At 35.1% G+C, this 23,194-nt stretch overlaps 1 protein-coding gene across 1 annotated transcript in view; it reads right to left on the bottom strand.

Annotated features, from left to right (window-relative positions):
• LOC306871759 (E3 ubiquitin-protein ligase RNF43-like) overlaps nt 1–23,194 on the bottom strand; it is a 99,667-nt gene that overhangs the window by 22,964 nt on the left and 53,509 nt on the right. The window contains exon 2 of the mRNA XM_079419899.1: nt 8,061–8,183. Coding sequence (XP_079276025.1) covers nt 8,061–8,183 — 123 coding nt within the window. The remainder of the gene's footprint in view (nt 1–8,060; nt 8,184–23,194) is intronic.

Raw genomic sequence — 23,194 nt, forward strand, 5'->3', positions numbered from 1 at the left:
TCTTGAGCTCGTGTCATTCATATAATACAAAGTCACGAAACTCACTCATGTCTTCATATTTTAATATTGGTTATTACAGTTAACTAAAACCCATAATAAACTAATTTGTTAACTACACAAAATAAACATTCATTGCAATAAAATTAAATATATTAAGAAAACTTAAATTCAGCTAGTTTTCAAAGCAACATTTCACATTTTCATTCAGTTTATACTAAAACTGATATAAAGACGTTTTAAAAACAGTAAAAAAAAACAGTGAAATGTTATTGCTTTTCAAAATTAGTGTTTTCTATGTGAATATATTGTGAAATGTAATTTATTTCTGTGATGTAAAGCTGAATTCTCACCATTATTACTCTAGTCTTCAGTGTCACCTGATCCTTCATAAACCATTCTAATATGCTGAATATATTTTAAATACTTTGAGGAGTGTGATAATGAAAGGGCTAAAGATGCTTGATGTTTGAGTCTGAGTAACTGTTTTTGTATTTACAGTATATATATATATATATTATACAGCAGATCTCAGCTCATTCACTGGTTTCCTGTAATAGAGGACGCGGCGCTCCATCCATCACGCTTCACACAAACACCCATTCTCTTTAAAGTGCTTCACAGAGAACATATACATGTCCTAAAGCATCTGAAATATGAATATGACCCTGCACTGTCCCTGAAACGACAAAAACACGTCCGACAGATGGAGGAAAACACAACTCTCATGCAGGACAAACGTGTCTCCTTTCTATTTGGATGAAGTTTCAAAGCTGCTAAAGGAACTTGAAGCATGGAAATCAGAACCAGCCAAGAATTCACTGGAAGAAAACTAACTCGATCTGCACTTCCTGAAATTCCCAACGCTGGAATCAACTTTAATCCAATGCTATCCTGCACATGCTTCATGTGACAGCAGCATAAAATAGGTTTAGATGAAAGAAAAAAAATTTAAAGACTTTTTATTGAAACTTAAGTTTTTAACATTGTAAAACAACTGTATAATGCATATTGTTACACAAACAATGCAGAAAAATTTCTGAATTAAATGCAAAATAGTGATAAGGTTAATAATAATGATAATAATAATAATATAAATCAATACATTTTAAAAGGTAAGTCAATTAATTTTTTTTAACACACAATTACATACAAATTTTTGTATTTTTATTAAAACAAACAAAATATGAAAAACAATTGTAGAATAATGCATACTGTTACACAAACACAGTAATAATAAAGGCTTCATTTTGCCCATGCAAAAATCTATTTAGGTGTGAAATATTACCAATAATATATGCATTTACATTATATTACACAGTATAATATGCATCATTTTTATTCAAATGTTTAAAAAAATACTTTTTGAAACGCAATAAAACAGGCGTCGTAAAATGCTTACTGTTATAAATAATAATAATAATAATAATAACACTCAGATAAATAAAAACATTTGGATTACAGTCGTGACAATATGGCAAAATTAAATACTAAAGCAAAAGGACTAGGCTTCATATTCTTATGAAAAATATTTCTTAAGAGTTTAAATACATATTACAAAACCCAAACATGTTTTATGACATACATTTTTAAAGTTTAATTTGAATTAAAAAAAATATAATTGCAAAAAAGTAAACTTGAAATGTTGTAAAACATTTACTGAATAATGCATCCTGTTTATAAACCGTATTCGGTGTATGATGTATATTTGTGCTCTGTATCAATATCCAATCATCTCTCAGAGAGTGTGATGACGAACACAGCGTTTCCACTGTATGCCTATGTGTCAAAGAACACAAAGAAAGATGAAGTGAGGGAATAAGCCAGTAAAAGACAGAGTTTGAGCTGTGAGAGAAACACAGTCAAAGCGACAGATTTACACACGTGTGTTTGAGGATTTCCCTCTTTAACACACTTCCTGAGCCCCGTGGGTCACGCAAACATACAGCGCACACGCATGTGCAAACACGCAACCCCGTCACTAACGAGCGTTCGTTAAGAGATGCTCGATGAGAGTTTGACTTCCTCTGAACACGTGCAAGAAAACACTCGTCTTTTACACCAGTCTCCTACTTCTTTTTCAGAGAAAAAGAGCCCAGTATCTCAGATGCGTCTCAGTGTCTTTTTGCAAGATACTTTTTAAACAATTTTGTGTTTAAAATGTCCTTTAAGAAATGAATTAAATTCAGCAATAAAAAAAAAAAATCAAGATGTAAACAGTATTTAAATGAATTAACTCTAATATAAATTAAAATGCTAAAAAAAACAATGTATAAATTATTATTAATATATTACAATTCTTTAAAATGTATAATATATAAATTATTTTAATATTAAAATATTAAAGAATGAATATGCTTTATTAAATGAATAAATTATTAAAACAATCTAACGCTAATATAAATGAAAATGCTAAAAAAATCTAGATGTCAATTAAGAGTACTTAAATGAATAGATTTTAAATATTAAAATAATTTACCTAATATAAATTAAAATGTAAAAAAAAAAAAATAAAATTAAGTTGTAAAATAAAAGTATAATATAGTATATAGTATAGTAAAAGTATAATGAAATCAAACTCTAATATAAATTAAAATGTGAAAAAACAATAATATATAGAAACTATAAAATAAAATCGACAGACGATACGTGTCATAACATCACAGTGATTAAAAGCTCTTCTCCATCACACACACTCTTTCTTCACTTGTCCATCTGATTGGTAAGAGCAAACAGCATTAGCTGTGGAGAGGAGGAGTGTTTGATTGAGAAGCGGGGATCTGGGAGGACGGCAGCATGTCGAGGCACGGCTCCTGTCTCTTCCTGCTCGCTCTGACTCACGTTCCCAGCGAAAGACACAGCCAAACACTCGCTCCTTTCATTCGGCATGAAAACAGCGCTTTGCGGATTAAGCTTTGAGCAAATATAAAGTCAGCAGGTCTTTTGGGAGCGTTCGTAATCACAATGAGCTGCAATCCCAGGCTTTTGCCTTTGATGGTTTGGCGTGGACCTTCAGCCCAAGACGCAGGGGATGTTTGGATTGTGTGGGAGACTATGAGCAGTTTTGGGTAAATATTTGGAGCTCTTTTCATACCGCCGGACTAGTCCAGACTGGGACGCTTCGTGAAAGGGACGTACATTATCCATGATACGAGTGTGAAGTGTCTCGTTCTGTCTGCTGTGTGCCTGTGGAGGAAATCAGCATCTGGATGGAAACTGGTGATAAAGTCCATGAAGTCTTCAGACGGGAACATTTGCATTGGATTGATCTGCGATGCAAATGCAGGAAGTTACAGCAGAACATCTCATTCACGAGAGTTCAATACGCAACTACACTGCAGGCTTATTAATTACAACCATAAAAAACATAACTGAAATAAAATATAAACATTTCAACTGATAGATATATATATATATATATATATATATATATATATATATATATATAAAAAATATTAAAATTATTTAACTGTAATATAAATTATAATGCCAACAAATCAAATCAAGATGTAAAAAAATAAATATTATATTATTTAAATAAATCATCAACAATTAATATAAACTAAATTTAACAGATTGACAGCTATAGGAAATTCTAAATGATAAAATATATAAAAAATATAAATAATATAAAAGTTTTTATATTTTGCATTAAAATAAAATCCAATATAACTGAAATGCTTAAATCTAAAATCAAGATGTAAACTAAAAGAATATTTAAATTAATAAATTCTCATTAATATATTAAAATAACCTAATTATTTTAACATACAGGTCATATGGACTAACAGTGTTTTTGGTCCTTTGTGGAGCTTGACAATTATAACAGTATAAATACATATATATATATATATATATATATATATATATATATATATATATATACACACATATATACACATACATGTATACACACACAGTGCCCTCCATAAGTATTGGAGCAGTAAAGACAAAATTGCTCTGTTGGCTGTGGAGTCAAGACATTTGCAAATATGATTAAAAGATGAATATGAGACAAAACTACAGAATGTTACATTTTATTATTAGCCGTTTCAACACATACATGTTTTACCAAATAAAAAGAACAGCACTTTTAGAGTTCATCCACTCATTGATGAGAGCATAAGTATTGGGACAGCTGAACATAAGGCAGATATAAAAGATTAAAAGCTATTATTTAGTTGCAGATCTCTTGCACACAATCACAGCAGTGAGTCTGTGACCCATAGACATCACCAGACTCTTGCTCTCATCCTTTGAAAGACTTTTCCCAGCCTTTAATGCAGACAATTCCAATTGTTGCTTGTTTTGTGGAGTTTCTGCCTTTACTCTCCTCTTCAGCTGCTGAAATTCATGTTCAATCAGATTTAAATCTGGAGATTGACTTGGGCAATCTAACACTTTCCATTTCTTCTTTATAAATTCCTTGACTGAACTGGCAGGGTGTTTTGGGTCATTGTCCTGATGCAATATGAAGCACTTCCCAATGAATCTGGTGGCATTTTCTTGAATATTGGTAGGCAAGATGGTTTTGTACCCTTCCAAATTCATTCTGCTACTGTCGTCATACATTAAGTCATCAGTAAAGTTGAGAGGGCCTGTTCCAGAGACAGCCATGCATGCCCATGCCATGACACCACCTCCACCATGCTTTACAGATGAGGCTGTATGCTTGGGATCATTGCAGTTCCCCTTTTTTCTCCACATTTTTGCTTTCCCATCACTTAGATAAAGGTTCATCTTTGTCTCATCGGTCCATAAACACAGTTCCAAAACTCTTCAGGCTCACCTTTGTGCTTTTTTGCAAACTCTAATCTTGTCTTTCTATGTTTGGTGCTGGTCAGAGGTTTGCATCTTGCTGTGTAGCATCTGTAATTCTGTGTCAAAGTCTCCTGAGGACAGTAGATTGTCAGAGCATCACCCCAGCTTTCTGGAAGTTGTTGCTGATTTTACAGACACGTCTTTTAGGATTCATTTTCACAGCTTTTATGATTTGTCTGTCATCAACTACTGTTGTTTTCTCAGCCGATCAGGTAGTTGTTGGTTGCTGGTGCCGCTGGTGGTTTCCAAACTCTTGATTTCTCCATGACCTTTGTTTTTGCTAGAGCTCTAACTGACTTCCTCTTTTCTTTTAGCATCCAAACTGCTTGCTTTTCTCTCAAAGTCAGCTCCCTCGTCTTCTTCATCCTGGTTTGTGTGTGTCATCATCGAATGCAAGATTCTTTAAAAATAAATTCCAGCTAGATGGTGTATTACTAATATCTTAAAATAATCAAACTCTAATATAAATTTTAATGCCAAAATTATACATATGTAACACGAACACGAATTAAACAAAAATATAAATGGCAGAACACAATGAAATGACCAAATCTTTAAAATGAAAATAAAAAGTAGGCTAATTATGCACGTGAATAATAAAAAGTATTATTCAATTAAATATATGAATAAAAGCCAGAATAGCATCTGAAAGACTGAAATAAGACGGCTGCACTGTTGGGAAACACGATATGATGTAAACAGTGAAATGATTGTGTACACACAAACTAAACATTCACAGCCATCAGACAACCAAAAGCCCTCAATTCTGCCTGCTCTCATGTGTATTTATACCCATTCAGAACCACTGGAACAGAACGCTTTGTTTTCCTGAGAGTCCTTCAGACGTTCACTAAACAAAGTGGGATCCGCAGCAGTAATCCATCCAGGCCCATGCCGCTACCAAGAGAAAGACATAAATGGAAGCGGTTTCCTCAGACGGGTTATTAACTCTGATTAACTTGCTGAGACTGTCTGGATGTGTGTGACTGGTGCAGACGGCGTGACGTTCACATGTAGAACCATAGTAAACCCTGGAAATCCCTTCAGCTCTCATCTGAACCGTCAGCTGCCTACATACACAACATCACAAACCTCCACAGAGCCAGCAGCACATCAATCCAATCCCAGAATGCACTGTGACGAACTTGGTGGATTGGAGTCGAGGGAAATGTCAATTATAAATATATTTTCAGTACTGAAACGTATCAGTAGCAAAAAGAAATTCAGTTAAAAAAAACACTAATTACACATTAAAAGTTCAAATGAACCGGGATTGGATAGAACGACAGAATAACAGATGGACAGACAGAATAAACGATAGATAGAATGACAGAGCGATGGAACAAAAAAGCTGACAGATAGACAGACAGACATACAGATAGATAGAACAAACGACAGATAGATACAACGAACAAACTATAGAACAAATTAATTACAATTAACAATTGAATGAATAGAATGAATGCTAAAATTAATGAACGATAGATATAATAAACAATAAATAGATAGAACAAATGATAGAATGACAAAATGAATGATAGAACAAACGACAGAACAATTAAACGATAGATAGAAAGGGTGATAGACAGAAAAACGATAGAACAAATGATAGACAGAACAAATTAAAAAAATGAATGAACGATAATAGCAAATGATAGATAGAACATACGATAGAACAAATGAACAATGGTATAAAAATGAGAACGAACGATAGCTAGAAAAACGAGAAAAACAAACAATAGACATCAGAACGAATGACAGATATAATGAACAACAGATAGAACAAACAACAGAATGAATAAAAGAATGATAGAAAAATGATAGACAGAAACTAGACATAATGAATGATACGTAGAGCAAAACATCTAGATAGATGGATACATGGATGGACGGACGGACAGATAGATAGATAGATAGCTAGAATGATAGAACAATAGACAAACAGACAGACAGATAGATAGACAGACAGCTTTGAGGTTTCCTCAGGAGACGCTTTGAGGTTTTCAGTCTGTGACAGCAGCATCTGACATCTCTCACGTCCAGCGCCAGCGTCCTGAGGAAACGGCCCAAAGCACAGCCTCCTGCTGGTGTGCCCCGCACCTCCTGAGCTTTCACAGACCATCAGCTCACTCATCCAGACAACATCAGCTGTGCCAACAATTCACTACACAAACTCCATCCACACTATGATCAGAAGCATGTCCGACACAAAAACACATGCCATAAACTGCTCAAGAATTTCAGACCTAAGGTTCAAAAACATCTCGTTCAGATGACATCACAGCCACAAGCTCATTAATGTCATGGTTGATTAGTTCAGTAAAACTACAACTAACAAGACTGAAAAGCATTTATCATCAACTGAATTAATTCAGTTAAGTAAAATAAGAATAAAAAAAAACATAAGATGAAAACCTTTGAAAAAAAATCTATGATTTGTAAAATAAAAAACAAATAAAATAAATTAGATGGAAAACTTGTACTTATATTTAAATGAAAATTAAAATGTTGCCTTAAAATAAGTTTTAGTTGAAATACTAAAATTACTAAAACAGATATAAATTAAAGCTAAATTGTCATATAAAAGTAAAATAACAAAAGCACATAACAAAATGACCAAAACTTAACTTCCACTGAAAATATACAAATAAAAGCCAAAATAGTATTAAGTAAAATACTGATTAACATCAGTGCTCTTACTGTTAACTAAAAGGAAAACTATTAAAAATTGTTTTCATTAATTCAAATAAATATTTTTATATTAAACTTAAACTACAGCTGATATAGATATAAATGAAAATTAAATAAAAAATATTTCCAAAAACTAAAACTAATAAAAAGCACATAAAATTAATAAAACTGAAAAATTAAAAATAAAAATCTAAATAACAAAATCAATACAATAGCACATAAATGACCCTAAAATAACACGACTGACACGTAACTCCCACATTTACATATTAACATCTATTTGACTGCAACTTCACCTGCTCTGATGAATGACAGGTTGAACCGCAGCCAATCACAGCAGAGCTCATTTACATAATTCTAGAATCAATCAGCCCGCTTCATTCAAGGGTCAGAGCGGACAGAAAATGACCAAGAAAAACAACATGATAAATGGTTTCTGGTGCACAAAACCTGGACAAACATGATAGTTGAGCTTATATAAAACTCCTGTAACTTCAGTGTGTTCGTGTGTGTGTGTGTGTGTGTGTGCTTGAGTTTCCCATCTGTCTTACTTTATCCAGCAGCGGTTGGCACTGCGGCACTTTGCTCTCCGGACTCTCGAGTTTGACGATGCTGATGAAGATAGGCTCCTGACGGTCATCTTCACTGGTGTTACACAGAGACAGCGGGTGAGACTGCAGACACACACACACACAGAGAGAGAGATTCAGAAACGTGACTGAGATCCACCACAACATCTGCTCAGTAAATCTCCACACAGATGAGACTCATTTCTCACAGATCAAGCAAATGTTTCATGGATATTTACTTTATTTCAGTCCTGTCAGAATATGATGACATCCTTTTAGAAATGTAAACACATTTAATGTAGAATCTGCTTCACGTGACTCTCCCCGATGAACTAAAGTGGAATCAAATGGAGTCACTCTTCTTCTCTCTGAATACAGCAGCAGCATCATGAAGCACGAGTTCATGAAGCTGAAACTTCAGCGTGCAACAGCTCTTTGATGCTCAAGAGGCAACTTCCTTTTCCTACACGCGTGGGCGGACATTTGACTAATAGTTCCCTTATCAATGAAAACTAAATGATAGAAGTGACATGGAAAGGGAGAGAGATAGAGAGAAAATGTTGAAATGTTTTTAAAGGGGGCATGCTACAGGCTCATGAATATTAATTAGGTGATTTGCCCATTCACTACACATACATATATATACACATACATATACATAAATTATTGTATTATATTTATTTGAATCACATTTAATCTATGCATAAATATACATATAAAAACTAATTAAAATTATTGAATTATTTAGAATTAAATTATATATTATATTATATAATTAAGTATTACATTTACATAAACACACATATTATAAATCAATATTTAAAGTGAATAATTATAATATATCATTATAAAAAGTAATATATATATATATATATATATATATATATATATATATATATATATATATATATATATATATAATTTAATTTATTATATTTATTTTAATCATTTAATTTATGCATAAAATATACATAAAACAAATTTACAATTTTAATTTAGATAATTAAATTATATATTATATTATATAATTACATTACATTTACATAAAAACACACATATAATTAATCAATATCATTATAAAAAAAAATTATATACATATACACACACAATTTCACTATTTAGATTAAATGAAATAAATGTGTGTGTATACATGTATAATTAAATTATTATATTATATTATTTACTGCACTTAATTTACCATAATTATTTATTATACAGTATCTATATATTACATTTAAATTCAATATATAATAAATACGTTTTAATAATGAATTCATTTAAAATTATCATTTAGAATTATTAAACTATTCTCTCTCTCTCTCTATCTATCTATCTATCTATCTATATCTCTATACACACACACACACACACACACACACACACACATATATACACATATATATACACACACACACATATATATACACATATATATATATATATATATATATAGAATAAGTATGTATCCTACATTAATGAATATATTAACATGTTAATGTATCTCATATCAATTATATTAATAATTTAATTATATAATATAAACTATTAATTAATAGTTGACAAACAGATGAATTAAAAGTAACAATTTAGCTAGATGCTAATTCTTACATGCTTTGCTAACACAAGACACATGAGATAAATGGGTCTGTTGCATCCAGGTGGAATTTCATGACATGACAGTATGTCCTAATAACGGCATCCAGTCTTAAAACAAACTCAGAAGTGTGAACTTTACCGTCAGCAGTGAACTTCTGGTGGGTTGTGAAAGTATGCAAATTGGGACATAATCATGGATGCACTGGACCCTTCCCCAAATAAGCTTCCAGCAGCGGGACGGTTCCCGTGGGATGCTCAGGCTGGCTGTGACCTGCATCACCCGCCAGCATCCCTTCATCTTGTTCAACAGAGCGGAAATCCCAGCGTGAAACTGAGCTGTGACATCAGCAGCTGGCAGATCAGCAGAGAGACGCTGATGTCATCCGCACAGAAGGGCTGGTGCGCGTCAATCAAACCCAAAGACGAGGGAGAAACAGAGGAGCGGACAGAATCCTGCCCTAAAGGTCAGAGGTCAGGCGCTCAGGTCGTCTTTAGGATGCTCTCTGAGCACTTTCAATAGTTGCGTTATCATATACACTCATGATTCTAGCAGAAAAAATACACACTTTATTTCTGAGCACCTAACGTATATTCATGGAAGCCTATTTTCACCACAGGATAAAAAAATAAAAAAGGTCATTGCAAAACTTGGACAATTTTTACATCTCACAATTCTTTATTTTCCCCCACCACAGAATAAAAAATGAAAAATGTAAGTGCAACATTTTCATCTCACAATTCAATTTTTCTGAGACAGACATGGACTTCAATGGTGTTCAATACACTTCTTAATCTACCCGTTTTTGTAAAAAATTTATAAATTGTATTGGACTAAAAATACAGTAAACACAGGAATATTGTAAACTATTACTACAATTTCAAATAGCTGTTTTCTGTGTAAATCTACTGAAAAAATTTATTTCTGTGATCAAAGCTGTATTTTCAGCATCATTACTCGAGTCTTCAGTGTCACATGATCTTCAGAAATCATTCTAATATACTGATTTACTGCTCAACAAACATTTCTGATTATTATCAATGTTGAAAACAGTTGTGCTGCTGAATATTTTTGTGGAAAACCATGATATATTTTATTTTTCAGGATTATTTCATAAATAGAAAGTTCAAAAGAACAGCATTTATTTTAAATATAATATTTTGTAACATTATACTGCAAAAGTCTCTACTGTCACTTTCAATCAATATAATGCATCCTTGATGAATAAAAGAACTCATTTCTTAAAAACGATATCTTACTGACTCCAAACGTTATATATCTGCCTGAGGTCTGAGGAGGCTTGTGTGGCCTTCTTCAGCAGAAAGGAAAGGAGGAAAGCAGTTAAATAATGTCTGGATTCAGTCATTCAGCTCTGTAATCCCACAAAGCTCCTCTCACGAATGAGTCGCTCTCATCAGTTCTCCCGGCGGTTCTGAAGCAGTACGAGCTTCTGGAGCCGGTGTAAAGCTAACCATTATCTCTGGCCAGCGTAAACCAGCTCTGTTTACCATCAAGAGACCGTCCGGCGCAGTCTATCATCTCCGTTGGGTATTTTTATCTCACAAAGGGGCAGAAATCTAAAAACGACATCAGTTCCGACCCCAAAAGACACATCTTCATTTGGTTTTTGGAGAAACGGTGGCACACAAACAGATTATTGACAATAGTCCGAGCCGTCCGTACGTCTGTGTAAACCGCAAACCGGCTGGGGATGAGACGGCCCTTCCACCGCTTTGTAGTGGCATATAAAGGCATTCCAGCGTCATCTCCACCACAGACAGACGTCTAAAAATACTCATAAATCAAACGGCCTTCAAAACAAACACAGGAGAGGAGAGATAATAAAGAGTTGGTGTGGTGAGAAAGTATTTTTGCCCTGTGGAGCTTCTTTCTTCTTCTGCCAGTTACGCAGTTTGTTCATGTTTTTGCCAGCTGAGCTCCAGCGTGCCAGTCGCTCTTTTCTATCTTATTTATTTACCATTTAATGCCAAATCAGCACTAAAGAAGGCTTTCCTGTAGCTCAAATAGTAGAGCATGGCGCTAGCAACGCCAAGGTCATGGGTTCGATTCCCAGGGAAAGCAAGAGCTGATAAAATGTAAAAACTGTAACTTGAATGCAATGAAAGTCGCTTTGGATAAAAGCGTCTGCTAAATGCATAAATGTAATGTAAATGTAAAGTCATCTGCATCAGTCTATGTATACAGTAGTCAACATTTGAAGTGGACCTTTCAAAGTCCTTAAACAAAAATGCATTTATTTTCTTAGGACAACTTTGATTAACTTTTTTGATCTACTTTAAATGTTGACTACTGTATATTTTATATAAAGGGCACAAGAGGGCAGTGTTTATCGGTGAATCCGATATTACAAAACCGATATTCGATTATGGTAAAATACTTAAATATCGGGAATAATATCTGTAAATCGATATATCGGTCGATCTCTAGACAGCACTAATTTATAAATAATGTGTGTGTGTGTGTGTGTGTGTGTATGTGTGTATATATATGTGTGCGTTTGGTCTCATACTGTATCGCATATCTTGTCAGTGTGTGCACTTGCTTGACCATTTTTAGTGATTAATAGGAAAGTGGGTTCAGCTGAATTCTAGTAGTGATTTGTTAGATAGGTATAAAAAAGGTTATTATACCGCGGCAGTGGTCGCAGCAGCCCTCATGAGAAGCCCTCTTAGTGTGAAGACCAAAGAGTGTAAAGACCATCCTCCACCGGGCTAGGACACCGGCAAAGGATATAAGCATCGCTTTTTATTTTTATTTATTTATTTTTTTTCCCTTTTTATATGTTTACTATTGAAATGTTGTTGTATGCATTTGTCAATTTTATTTAATTTCTGTATTTTCTTAAATGGGTGTGTATAGAGTATTTACAGAGTGTTAACTTTTAGTTTTAGTTACTTTTTCTTATTTGTAAGTCGCTTTGGATAAAAGCATCTGCTAAATGACTAAAAGTAAAAAGTAAATATAAATATATATGTAGTCTCACAGCGTTTGTAAATATTAAGTCCATGTGGACTACATTGATCAAAGATTCAACCAATCAGCAGATAAATTTCTGCCAAATTACTCAAAAGCATTTATTTTGCTGACCGTTTTATGCACAATTACATGCTAATTTGCATCTAGCGCTAATATTACTTGCTTTCTGTGCTTCCCAACTGACCTGTGAGCCGCTCACTGAGAAGTGGCGGTGGAAAGCGAACAGGATGAAGTCTGGAAAAGTGAGTTGTGAGATGGTTGGCGAGGCTATTAGAACTATAGCACTGTCAAAACAGGAGCGAGCTCAGATTACAACCGTCGCCCATTGAGATGCACGGAAAGCCACACCATAATGAGAGTCGGATTGTCTGCTGACTCAATGAAAGGGATTAGAAGGTATTGTGGCGGTTCCTGAGAAGAGGAAAGGAGAGGAGACGAGGCAAAATGGAAACCGATAGAGGCGACTGGGTAACTTCACCTGCAGAAATCATCAGGACGCTCCTATCATTGAAACATTGAAAGAAAAACGCTGAATGAGCCAGTGAAATACAGCCGCAGCAGATCACAGGTGGAAGAAACAATACTCACGATCGCACGCTAGATAATTGATAAGCTGCATTCAAAATAAAGCAATAACATGAGAGAATTACAGTGATTTTACCACATGCACAATAACACACAATATTATTATTATTAATAGCTGAATGTAGATACGTTTTTGTTCTTCATCAGATTTGGAGAAATGTAGCATTGCATCACTTGCTCACCAATGGATCCTCTGGAGTGAATGGGTGCCGTCAGAATGAGTCCAAACAGCTGATAAAAACATTACAATAATCCACACCACTCCAGTCCATCAGTTAACATCTGGAGAAGACAAAAGCTGAAACAAATCCATCGTTAAGATGTTTTTAGTTTCAGATAATTGCTTTTGACTAAAAAATGAGTCGTCTATCCATATTATGGCTTTCTCCAGTGAAACCCATTCACTGCAGAGGATCCATAGCTGAGCAAGTGATGATGAAACATTTCTCCAAAACCTGATTTTGAATGGCCTGAGGGTGAGCACATTCCTACAGATTTTCAGTTTTGGGTGAACTATTCTTTTAGAATCGCTAGGTTTCAGAGCAGAGCTGGTGTCATTTCAGACATTAAACTAGTAGGCAAAGATCCTGACTGATGAATCAGGGCACAGTGTCAGATGAGTGTGTGATAACACAGGGTCAAAGTTTAACACCGTCACACACAAATCATCCAGCAGAGGGGGTGAATGCACACACACACACACACACACGCACACACACCTGCACCAAACGATCATTACAGCCAATGCAGATACACAAGATCTCACACAATATGAGAAATTCTTTGGGTTCATCACAGTACAGCAGCAAAAAAATGTAGATTAATTTCACATCTTATGTTGGAATAAAATAATGAATGGGCCAGATAAAAAAAAAAAAAAAAAAAAAAATTATATATATATATATATATATATATATATATATATATATATATATATATATATACACACACATAACAATAGAGTTTATATAACAATACAAAACAATTTTCCTTCTTATTTTTAAACTTAAGAATAAAAGTTAAGAATGACCTAATGTTGTCTCTAAAAAGACTACAAACAAAAAAAAAATTATATTTTCTCAGGGGATCAACAAACTTTTACAAAATATGGGACCCTTTAATAAATTTACGTTGAGAAAAAAAAAATGTAGTCTCCTCTCTTTGAAGGTACAAGTAATCTTTATTTTATTGTTTTATTTAAATTTATCCTCTCAGTCTTTCCCAAATTTACATTTTAATGTTTTTGTTACATGAATACTTTTTGTGTATATTATTTGTGTACATCATTAATTCTTTTTATTTTATTTTATATATTTTTTGTTATTTTATTATATATTTTGTGTTGGGATGGGAATTAATAATTAGAAAGAGAGAAAAAAGGAATGCTTTTGGAAGAGCTTGTCTTGTTTTGTAATGTACCTTGTTTTGATCAAAATAAATAAAAAAGAAAGAATAAAGTTAAGAATACTAAGAATCTTTTTTCTTGAGACCGTTGTAAAAACAAAACTTTAGAATAATTTGAATTCCTGAAAAGAATTTGTATTATTTTACTAATTATGACCATTTTAGCAGCATTTAGCACAAAATAACTATTTAAAATACAGAGTGCATTAAAAACGCAAGGCTCAGTCATAACTGCTGTACAATCAGAAGAAAAATAAATGTTCTTAAAAATTGTGAAATCTAAAAAAATAAATAAAAAAAATCTACACTTCTTACAAATATCTTAAGAAACGTCTTGATGTCTTTTCACGAGGTAATTATTTCAAATGCATTCTAGCAGAGTTTTTATAATAACTTGTGCTTTTTTACAGCTACTTTTGTATTTGACCTTTTAATGATTGCACAACTGTCCATAATTATTCATGTTGTGAATTTACAAATGCCTTTTTTTATTGTCATTATACATTGCATACAATGAAATTAGGATAGCTTCTCATCAGCATGATTTACATTTCACGTGTTTGTTAAAGTGCATTACATGATTCACAGATAACGAGTTACACTATAACTAATGTGTAATAGAATTCTCTTGCTTTTGTTGAAAGTATATATATTGCACTAGGGAAATTGTATTGCACAATAAAGAATATGTTGCACTAAAATGTGCATTCCCAGTGGGCAATGAAAATGCATTAAGACTGACATTCAAGTGAAGAATGTATGAGGTCAGTGCATTTTGGATTTCATAATATGTATGGCTGTAGGAAAGAAACTGTCCTTAAATTAGTCCTTGATTTGAAGCATCGGTAGCCCCCTTATTTCACATAAATGGACTGTTTTTTTAGATGGTTAGGAAAACTGCCCCTAAAGATCAATTTCAGGGTTCATATGCAAGCTGATGTCTAACAGTATTCCTCCTGTTCCTGTCTTGTTTGTTTCTCTTTCACTGATTTCTCCCTCCGTTGGTCACAAAGGCCATACAGTCACAGTTTCCTCTCAGATTCACTTTCATCCATCTTTTCCTTTCCGAACAATCAGAGAGACACAGCAAACCTCACGATAAGAGACACGGCATGAAACAGAGACAGCAGCCGTTCAGCATGAAATATTGCCATAGATCTCAAACTCTCTTTAGACATCTTCAAATAATTACTTTAATTACATAGTCGTGTTTCATTGCTCTGCACATGTGTATAGCCTCCATAATGGAGTACTGGGAAAAAAAAACTGAATTCTGATCTGACTCATCAAAATAATTACATTAAATTTACAATTACATTTTCTGCTTTGAGGTTGTTCACATGACTTGGGATCCATAAAACACCTGTATTAACTAAAAAAAAAAAAAAAAAGAAGAAAAAGTTGCATGCCATTTAGACTTGTTAAATAGTATTAAATGTTATATTTAAATATATTAATTTATTTAATATAGTGTTATTTATTTTATACAAATTAAACAACCATTAAAATAATATACTAAATAAATGGCATAAATATTTATTAAACATGCTTAGACCTTTCCATTGAGCCAACCATTTTCATGAAAAGGCAAAATTACACATGCAGTTTTAATGAATGTTGAGTAGATTTGTCAAATTGCATGATTTTTCAAGTGATTTTTACTATTCACACTAATATGCACACACAAAAAAAACCAGATCTGTATGAAAAAAATCGAATGAGAAATGAAGTACTCTCTAAACATCTGAAACAGCTCTGCAGTTATAATAAGTGTGTATGCGAGCTAAGGCAGCGGCGTGTCACTGTACTGACGTGCGGGAGTAACAGCAGATCTCTCCTGGGACTCCGTGCGGCCGAAGCCCCATAATCAAACACTGGAATGATGGTAAAGTACGTCCGTACACAAACGGCCACATCAAGGCCGACTCTTTTATTGTTGTTTTATTTTGGAGCGTAAACACGGCTGCTCGTACAAACAGACTCCATGGCAACCACCTGACCCCTGACGACCGATCAATTACTGACGCTTAAACAAGCAGACAATTAACAGCTTGAATGGCTAAACTGATCTTTGTTTTTATCCCCTCATGGAAATTCCTGAAAAAAAAAAAAAAAAGGAAAGTGTCTCTTAAAGCAAACAGCAGCACACCGACTTCAACTTGCAGTCACTAAAAAAAAAAAAAAAGTAATGGCATTACATGCAAAATATCAAAAACAAATGCTACTGGATCTTTTCTCAGAGCTAAGGGGCTGTTCACACAGAAGGTGTTATTCCAATACAATACTTTTCACTTGTTTTCCTATGTATATGTGCTAAATGGACTTTGCGCTCACGTCTTTGCAGTGTCACATGAGTGCCGTGTTTTTAAGTTGCTGTGTCAAGATAAAAGAACTTCAACTATTACATGCAGCGCCGCTCATCAGTGTCGGTTCCAAAACAGTGGACCAATCAGAAGATCCCAGAGGCGGGGCAAGCGTTGTGAGCTTTGGTTTACAGTAGAAAGTTGGCATGGCAACTGTTTTATCTGACTGCAACATGGTGGAGGTGGCACTGTTATTTCCATTATTGCATCATGACTGAAAAGCGCATCTCGAGACCCTCGCGTACTGTGCTGCCCTTTTTTCCCCTGAGTGCAGAAAGTGTTTTTAGACACAAAAGGCACATTCTGTGTGAATGGCCCCTTACTTCATTTTCTTCACTGCACAAACTGTTTGTGCATTTTTCTTTACAATAAATCAAGCTTTCTTTCATATTTTAATGCAAACACATTCTGGCATTTTAAAGTGTGAGGGTTCAAACGCTACTCAAGTATGAAACATCTTTCTGTTGTAAACATCCATATGCGTCATTGGATACAGCAGCAGAGATATCAAATGTTCCGAGCAGACACACACACACACACAGATGGGCTCATGGAGAAGTGAGCGTCAGGAATGCTCTCCCAGAGTAAACACTGTTGCTCCACGCTTTGATGTCTGACTCTAGAGTCTCTCTAGCACTAAATCCTTTTCATCGCTGCCGGGATCCCGACAGACAACAGGAGGAGAAACACAGAATTTATCCTTCCTACAGTAACAATCTCACACAGTCTGTGATACACTCGCACCTGCCAGTACCATCCCATAATGATCATCACCACTCCATCTATGCTGGAACATTCCAGAACTCGATTCAGGTAAACTGAGGACGATTGAGTGAGTGAGTGAGTGAGTGAGTGAGTGAGTGAGTGAGTGAGTGAGTGAGTGAGTGTGTGTGTGTGTGTGTGTGTGTGTGTGAGTGAGTGAGTGAGTGAATGAGTGTGAGAGTGAGTGAGTGTGTGTGAGTGAGTGTGTGTGAGTGAATGAGTGAGTGAGTGTGTGTGAGTGAATGAGTGAGTGAGTGTGTGTGAGTGAGTGAGTGAGTGAGTGAGTGAGTGAGTGAGTGTGTGAGTGAGTGAGTGAGTGTGTGTGTGTGTGTGTGTGTGTGTGTGTGTGTGAGTGAATGAGTGAGTGAGTGTGTGTGAGTGAGTGAGTGAGTGAGTGAGTGAGTGTGTGAGTGTGTGAGTGAGTGAGTGAGTGAGTGAGTGTGTGTGAGAGTGAGTGAGTGAGTGAGTGAGTGAGTGAGTGAGTGAGTGAGTGAGTGTGTGAGTGAGTGTGTGTGAGAGTGAGTGAGTGAGTGAGTGAGTGAGTGAGTGAGTGTCAGAAACGGAACAATGCTGTTCAACAGTGGTGATCAAAGTCTAACCTTGAAATATTAAACCACAGCAACACCAGAGTAATACATAAAACACTCTGAACACCCTATCTACACCCCCAGCAACCACAGAGTAACACATTAAAAGACCCAGAACACCCTAGCAACACCCCAGCAACTAACCAGAACACCACATCAACCACAGAGTAACACATTAAAGACTCTGAACCCCCTAGCAACACAAAAGCAACCACCTAGAACATCACAGCAACCACAGATTAACGCATTAAAGACCCAGAATACCACAGCAACCACCCAGAACACCCTAGCAACACCACAACAAAAAACAGACAATATTGCGTCTAAAATGCAACTCACTCAAAACAAATATCACATTTGTGACCACGCTCACACGCTAATATTTAGTAAAACGGCACTGTTGCTCATGTTATATTTAACTATATAAATATAAAAAAAAAACCCATACAGGGATATTTTTTTCTTTTGCATTATAGGGGAAATCTAACTGCATTCTAATAGGCTTCATCATGCAGTTAATGCTTTTGGACTTCAAGACGTTTTGTTTGCTTTTCGCAAAGCGAGTGAAACACTTGATAATGTCAGCTCGCACATCTTTAAAACAACTATTACGATGGTATTGCAGATGATACACTAATTCTCACTCGTGCTATATGGATTTAAAAGCTTTGTTCAGCTTTAAAGCCTGTGACACACTCACAGTGAGCTGCGGCCGCACTGGACACATGCTGGCTTCAACAGGGCCTCCGTTTTCACAGCCTGGTGCCACCTCGCTCCAAACAGAGACACGGCGCCGCCCCCTCAGCGACAGACAGCAGAAAATAAAGCATCGCTCTATCTTCATTTGTGTCACGGGCCACGCTGGCCGGCATTCCCAAACCCCATCAGAGGCGGAGGGGAAAGTCATCAGCATGAAAATCCCCTCCACACCCACAGCTCCACATCTTTCCGCTTTAAAGTGTATTTTTGACATAATTACAGAAGAGGCAAAGCATCTTGAGTCATGATCCGGGCCCGGAACCATCGGCCTCGCCGGCTACAAACACATAAACACAGGCCTGCCTCCCTCAACCATACCACCACTGCTTTCTGCTCGCCATCCAGACGCTTGATGTTTTTCACCCTTGTCTCCCCCTCTCGGAGTGATTGGGACACGAGCGAGGAAAGCGGTCATTTAACGGGCCTCCTGTTCGGATGCCGTCAAAATAAACATTTAAATTAGGACAGAAACATCAAATCTTGTCATTCCGGCACCAAATTGAGAGAAAAAACATCTTTGGCTAGTTGACAGGATGACTGGTTGACAAACACAATTTAGGAATAGCGTACTGCACGATTTAAATGGCAACAGACAAGTGGCAAAACAAAATGAACTGCAGTGATTTTAACATCTGCCTGTGGTAAAAATCATTGTAACAGCCTCCTGAGGCTTTAGTAATCAAGCACAACAAAAGACTCACTGTGCAAAAAAAAAAAAATTATATATCTTGTATGCACTATACCATTTAGTAAGACTATTTTTTTTTAAGAAATTAATGCTTTTACTCATTAAATTGATCAAAAGCGAGAGTAAAAGGCATTTATCATACACTCTTAAAAATAAAAGGTGCTTCACGATGCCATAAAAGAACCATAAAGTTCCATAAAGAACCTTTAACATCTGAAGAACCTTTGTTTCACGAAAGGTTCTTCGTGGTGAAAGGTTCTTCAGATTATTAAAAGGTAAGAAAGAGATGGTTCTTAAAAGAACCTTTGACTGAATGGTTCCTTCTATGGCATCACTGTGAAGAACCTTTTAAGCACCTTTATTTTTAAGAGTATATTACAAAAAAAATAAAAAATGAAAAATGCTGTTCTTTTAAACTCTCTATTCAAAGAACCATGAAAAATTAAAATTAAAATGTATCACGTTTCCACAACATAATGAAGCAGCACAGCTGTTTCCAACACTGATAATAATCAGAAATGTTTCTTGAGCAGCAAATCAGTATATTAGAATGATTTCTGAAGAATCATGTGACACTGAAGACTGGAGAAATGATGCTGAAAATACAGATTTGATCACAGAAATAAATTACAGTTTACTATATATTCACACAGAAAATGGTTCTTTTAAATATGTAATATTATGTAATAATATTTCCCTGTTTTTATGGTACTTTTGATCAAATAAATCAGCCTTGGTAAGCAGAAGGGACTTTTAAAAAATTATTTTAAAATCTTACCAACCCCGAAATTACTGTAAAATTAAAATTACTGAAAATTCAGCATTGCATCGCAGGAATAAATTATATTTTAAAACATTTTACAATATAAAACTGTTATATGGCGCAGTGATGGCGCAGTGGATAAGACACATGCCTTTGGTGTGAGAGACCCGGGTTCGAATCCACTGTGAGACACCAATGTGTCCCTGAGCAAGACACTTAACCCCTAGTTGCTCCAGAGGCGTGCGACCTCTGACATATATAGCAATTGTAAGTCGCTTTGGATAAAAGCGTCAGCTAAATGAATAAATGTAAATGTTATTTTGAATCGCAATATTTCACAATATTGCAGGTTTTACTGTATTTTAGATCAAATAAATGCAACCTCAGTGAGCAGAAGAGACTTCTCTCTAAAGCATTTAAAAATATTACAGATTTTGAACAGATTTTCTTTCAACGGCATCTGGTTATATAATATGCCAATAATGCCTTATTGCTTTAACAAACATCTTATTCTTCCTAGTAGAGGTTTAAGAAGCATCAGTGAGGAAATGCATGATCATACACAAGACTGCAGGCGTTCAACATACAGTTTACATATCTTTCTCCTCCTATACTCTGAAATAGGCCAGAGCGACTACATGATTACTACGGCTATAAAAAGCTCAGACATATGACAAAACCAGGCCAGGATGCGTTCCAAGGGGCTCCTTAACTCATTTCCTTCTGGCATCTGTATTTCAATCTCCACGTCTTCAAAGAGCTTCTCCAGCATCCTCTCTCTGGATTTCCACGACTGCTCATGAATCCATTAGAGATTTATCACACGAGGTCATTCCAGGTCACACGTTCAGCCTGAAGACCACCACAGTTACTTTCTTCTTATGAACACAACCAAACTTAACATTAACAAGGATCTTCACTGTCAAACATGAGCACCCCAAGGATAAATCAAATATATGACTCATGAACTCTTATTAGGAAATGTCCTGAAAAATTAAAAGCCTAATGTAACTTCTTGGCAGATCTTAAAGGAGCAGTTACTTATCTGTCATCATTCACTCACTCTCATGTCATTCCAAACCCGTATGATTTCCGTTCTGCTGTGAAGCACAGAACGACTCATTTTCCTGAGCATCATTGCCATTTCTTTCCATACAGTAAGCATATTCTCTTGAGCTCCAAAAATTAGCGTGAATATTCTGGTAAACATCTGGGACAAAAAAAAAGGACAAAAAAAAAAAAATTAAATAAAGATGGTTTCTAATGAAATAAAGAAAAATAAACATAATTAACTAACTAAATGGACATCAATTAAATTAGTAAGTAAGTAAATAAATGAAAGGATAATTTTCACCACTGAAGATATTGAGCATGGGGGGCAATAACAGAATTAATGCACTTATTTTTTTATATATATCGTAATTGTTTGGAACATCACAAGAGATCAACCGTTGATCAATTCAATTTGACCATTTCAAGCCTAGAAGCCTGATGTTTTGATTGCTGTGTGGATCACGTGCGACTCGCTCGGAGCTCTTTCCACTAGCAGCGTGTTTGAAGAAACCGCAGTACTACTGGAGGAACGAGCCAACAGCAACACGACTGAAGAACCGCACGCATCTCCAGGAGAAACCGTGTGTGTAATCGCTCCTCCAGAACCAGGCTCGGTGTCTCAGCATCTTTTCTTTTCCATTCTGCGGCTGAAAGCAGATCAATGGGATGAGAGCGAGGCGGTCGGGAGGAACAGCTACAGGCTTCGAGTTTCATTTTCAAAACACACTGGTGGAAAATGGCCCGTCCCGCAGCTGAACCGCCACCAACCGGAGCGTCAAACCTGGCAAAAACAAACCTCATTAAAGCACCAGACACAAGGTCCAGTGACTCTGACCTCTGACCTGCGCTGATCTGAAATCAGAGGCGTGCATCACTTCCTCCACGGGCAGCACTTCGCCTGTCCTGAGGGGACAGACGACAGAGACGCCATGGCTTGCAAGACTGATTGTGTCTGTGGACAATGGGATTTTACCAAGAGACCGAGACAAAGCCTGATAGTGTGTGCAGGTGAATCACTCGAAAGATAGCTACAAATGGACAGGTCATGTTCTACCCCCCCAAAAAAAATAAGGAAAGAAATAAAAGGAATAAATAAAGGAAGGAATAACAAAAAATGTAATTAAAAATAAAGTCTAGACAGGATGCTTTTCACTACAGTATTAAAGTAAAAATAATTTTCTGATTTATAAATTTACACATTTTAGTTTTAAGGTTATAAGAATTTATAAAAAAGGAATAAATAAAAATAAAGATATATAGTTTGTTTTAGACAATGTTTTTCATTAGTGCATTCAAATAATAAAAATATATAAAAATCTTAAATTCTTGAATTTTAAATAGAAAAATATAATAAATGCATCAATAAAGGCATACATTATAATTTTTATAATTTAATTTTTTATAATATATATTATCTCATATATCAAATGTATATGATTTTATTAGGTATAAATAAATGACAAAGGCTAATTAAAATAAAGTCTACACAGGTTGATTTGCATTAGTGTGATAAAGTAATATAAATGCATAAATTATCAAATCTTTTAAATGTTAAGCATAA

Source organism: Barbus barbus, assembly GCF_936440315.1.
Source record: "Barbus barbus genome assembly, chromosome: 6".
NCBI lineage: Eukaryota > Metazoa > Chordata > Actinopteri > Cypriniformes > Cyprinidae > Barbus > Barbus barbus.